This window comes from Etheostoma spectabile, chromosome 5 (assembly GCF_008692095.1).
Source record: "Etheostoma spectabile isolate EspeVRDwgs_2016 chromosome 5, UIUC_Espe_1.0, whole genome shotgun sequence".
NCBI lineage: Eukaryota > Metazoa > Chordata > Actinopteri > Perciformes > Percidae > Etheostoma > Etheostoma spectabile.
In genome coordinates, this window is record NC_045737.1 from 34,264,583 (window position 1) to 34,268,581 (window position 3,999).

The 3,999-nt window shown below is 39.2% G+C and overlaps 1 protein-coding gene across 1 annotated transcript in view; it reads left to right on the top strand.

The window, feature by feature from the left end:
* The window catches only part of LOC116689508 (contactin-associated protein-like 5), a 98,863-nt gene extending 95,156 nt beyond the window's left edge, over window positions 1–3,707 (top strand). The window contains exon 24 of the mRNA XM_032516065.1: window positions 1,463–3,707. Within this exon, the coding sequence (XP_032371956.1) occupies window positions 1,463–1,656 (194 nt within the window). The 3' untranslated portion in view covers window positions 1,657–3,707. The remainder of the gene's footprint in view (window positions 1–1,462) is intronic.
* Window positions 3,708–3,999: the final 292 nt, after the last annotated feature.

The following is a 3,999-nucleotide window of genomic DNA, read 5'->3' on the forward strand; positions in this document are numbered from 1 at the left end:
TGCAGTGTGAAGAGAAAAAAAAAAAGCATTACTGGAAGTTACTGGTCCCCCGTATCTACCACAGAGACTACATCGAAAGTTGCCGGACTACACAATTTTGTAAACACAGCCCTACTGAGACATAGAGAGAGAGCTTTGTTGAGCTGAAAGGCTTAATTAGCTTCATATCACATATCTGGCAAGGGCTTGAATGTAACGGATGTTCACTAATATAAAATAGTTATAAATAGCACACTATAGCTTTAAAGTCAACTGAGTCAAAGCAAATGGACGTTTCTGTAACCAAATTAGATCAGGATCACAATCCGATTCAGAGGCCAACTATTTAATTCTAAACCGATTTTTGATGCATCTCGACGCAACAATTTCTTTTATGTACATTTCCATGCGTGACTTTTTTTTTTTTGTTAAATTGACATACAGTAAACAGTATTTGTCACAAGTTTTAATGAACTATTTTGTCTACTGGGGTTTTTATTGTGTAGTCATTCAATGCCTTGAACATGCTCGTCCATGTGATCGTCCATGTCAGAGGCTCCGTCATGTTTAAAGGTGGAGAATTAGCTTCTTAGAAGATGAAACATGACATGGTCATATGTAATGGGATGACATGAACAGCCTATATGTGTTTTGCCTAATTATTTTATGTATGTTTTATTAGATCATGTGTTTATGGTATATGTAAAATTAAATTTTTGTTGTCCTTTTAGACATTTTTGTGTTTTTTTTTTTTTTGCACTCTTGCCTAAACTCTAAGTTGTTGTCCATTATCTCTTTCAGTCACTCTGTTTCATGATTTTACTTGTCTGTAGACAGTACATTCAAAATAAAAATCAACACATTTAAAAAAACAATAATGATAATAATAATAATAATCAATTATTATCTTATCAGAATCGACCATCGAATCGTTCTAGAGCAAATCGCAGTGCATTTAAGAATCGATTATTTGTCCCACCCCTAGTTTGCATTTTAAACTCCGGTTGATTTCTGAGGACTATGGTTTACTGCCCCTTCAGATCTCTGCAGGGTAAATCCACACAGCTAGCTAGACTATCTGTCCAATCTGAGGACTATGGTTACCTGGTCTTCAGATCTCTGCAGGGTAAATCCACACAGCTAGCTAGACTATCTGTCCAATCGGAGGTGTCTGTTCCACGACTAAAACAACTTTTGAACGTACACCAAAACAAGTTCCTTTCTCAGGCCGTTTTGCAGAGTCAACGCCATTGTGTCCTGGGCGTAGTGCCGCACAAGACAATTGTGATTGGTTTAAAGAAATACCAATAAACTAGAGAATGTTTTTCTCCCATCCCGGAATGCTGTGTGGATTAGCCAGACCCTCCTCGGCAGCCCTGTGGAGGGAGGTCTTGCAACGCGAGACTAGGATCAGGAGGACGGCCCTGTTTGGCAGCATTGTCCCCTGGTCTCTACTAATGCCTGTTCCCTGCTGTGTTCCCAGGTGTGGTCACAGCAGTGGTCTTCATTGCTGTATGCGCTCTGGCTGTGATAAGCCGCCTCCTATACCAGCAGAGGCGGGCCCAGAGGAGCAGCAGCATCAAAGAGGAGAACAGACACACCATGTACACAGACTACAGGACAGAGTTGCACCTCAACAACTCAGTCAGGGACAACATGAAGGAGTACTACATCTGACCGCAGTGGGCACTCTGTGGACCTCAGCCACAAACTTACCTCTCTTATATAGGTCGAAACAGGTGGATGTGCTGCTGCTGGATTTCTACAAAACATCTCTATGCCCTGGAAGTCTCCCAGGAACACTTTGAAAAAAAACCTGTAGCCTGTTAGTCCACTCTCGTAATGCTCCAGTACAAGCAAGTGGCTGAATCTTTACAGCTGTTAGTGTATTTGATGTTGGTGAAACTGTCAGAATCGAGCTGCTGTAGTTTCTGTCGTTGCAAAATGTGTAAAGCAAAAAGATGAATGTTCTGCAAGGGTGGACAAAGGGACACCACGAGTGCAATGAGCGAAAGGCTGCTGTCCATCCTGAATGCGCACAACTTAAAACATTTTGTTTGAAACCATGAAATTCTGAAGACTTCCACAGTACAGTGGGACTCACTAAAATTGTACTTGCGAGTCAGGAAATGTAGGTCAGGCCTGTAAGATATGCGTGCATTCGCTGCTGTCTTTGTTTTTTCAGTGGTGGTGAATGTGGTAGAAGAAGAAAAGGGGACAATACTGCCTATCCTGTATGAGTGCCTAATTTGCATACAAGTTTTATTTGAACATTTTCAAAGTTGTTTGTGTGATTTGCACGAAAGCAATCACATTTACATAGAGAGGAGCTTCTTATCATTCAGTTCTGCAACCCACCACACTACTATAGAATAAACGGATATTAGACTGTCCCAGTCATGCACAGCATCGGCCAGTTGACCATCAGAATAGGGTGACTTTCAATCATTTATTAATTTCTTTCACTGGGTTTATTTTACCCCGGACTGTTAGAAATTGCGTGGAAAAATTGACATACCTAAATCCTGTAATCTTTTCTCAATCTGTGAATCCCAACACTTTCAAGTTTTCTAGTTCTTTTTTAACTCTTGTCCATCAGAAAGCATAATACACCGTTCGGACCACACATATTTAGTTGTAGGACATTTTTAGCTGATTACTCGTGAAATTAATGGATTTTGTTTCCATGTGAGAATTTGGGCTTATGTATTATTTTTCAATTAAATAAAAGTCCAAAATCACTTGTGTATATTGTATCATGAAAATAGCAGAAATAAGAAATAGGATTATCATATTTAAATAAATACAAAAAAGCAGTCAAACACACAACCACAAACAGTAAGGGATGTACCTTTTAACTTTGCAGCAGCTAGTAGTATAATAATAATTATTTTATTTGATATAGCACTTTTTACAGAGTCACAAAGTGCTTCACACAAACATTTGTTCAAATACAATAGGATCCAAAACAGAAAATAAACAAGCAAAAACAAATACAGTACCATTGAAGGTAAAAGATTAATGGGATATGCAGGCTAAAAAACAGCATACGCTGATGCTGGTATCAAATGTGGCAAATCATGCAACTCCCAAGCGGTATCTTTGGTGTTCTTTGGCGAGTGGACAGCAGTTAGGTATGTACAGGATGGTATGTTACGCTCAGCAAGTACTTACAGAAACTGGTTCAACCAGCATGCAAATCAAGTTTGCAGTAGTTTGAATCAATCACAGCAGCAAGTTTTTTTCGGTGCTTGTACAGCTACAGTAAACTCCAGGGTCAGTGTGTCCTTCACAACCGAACCTACTACACTGTAACACAGTACTAGAGTGAGTTTTTGTACCACTGTTTGAGATTGTACGGCTTTTATCTTAATCGCTAGCTTGGTTATGTAAAAAAAAGCCAAATTGGCAGGAGAAGTTTGGACTCAAAGTGCAAAGCTGTGATATTTCTAAGAAGCGTCACAGTATAGACCCAGTGTTTACCAAACTCAAAACGTACCGGTGCAAAAGTTCAGTTGGTCCATTATTTTGCAGCAGTAGCGAGCAGTGCTTAGAGCTTTTTTTTTGCAACCAAGAAAAAGGCCACTATGACATAATGTGTTGATTTATTTATTATCTGGATTACAGGGATAAGTGGTGTTTTCTATATTTCAAGCAGAATACTTTTTATATACCTTATCATACACTGGTTGATCCTAAGAAAAGAATCCATATACACACACACAAACTAGGCAAAAAAGTCTAGAGCCAATCTGTGAGCCTGTAATGCACAAAAATGAAAGCATGGCTGAAAAATGGAGATTTTGCTTCTTCTTTTTTTAGATCCTTACCGTTAGTGGGGCTAAAAATACAAAGTTTGATCTGCAGATGATGCCAGAGGAAACGTGAAATGTCAAAATCAGCCTATCAGGCTCAGCTTTATAGATTTAGGACTTTATTATCCATTGGCTTCAGCTGCTCTTAGGCAGGTTAGCTGTCTTTGTCAACGTTAGTTGTAGTTTGAGCTTAACACGCTAGACA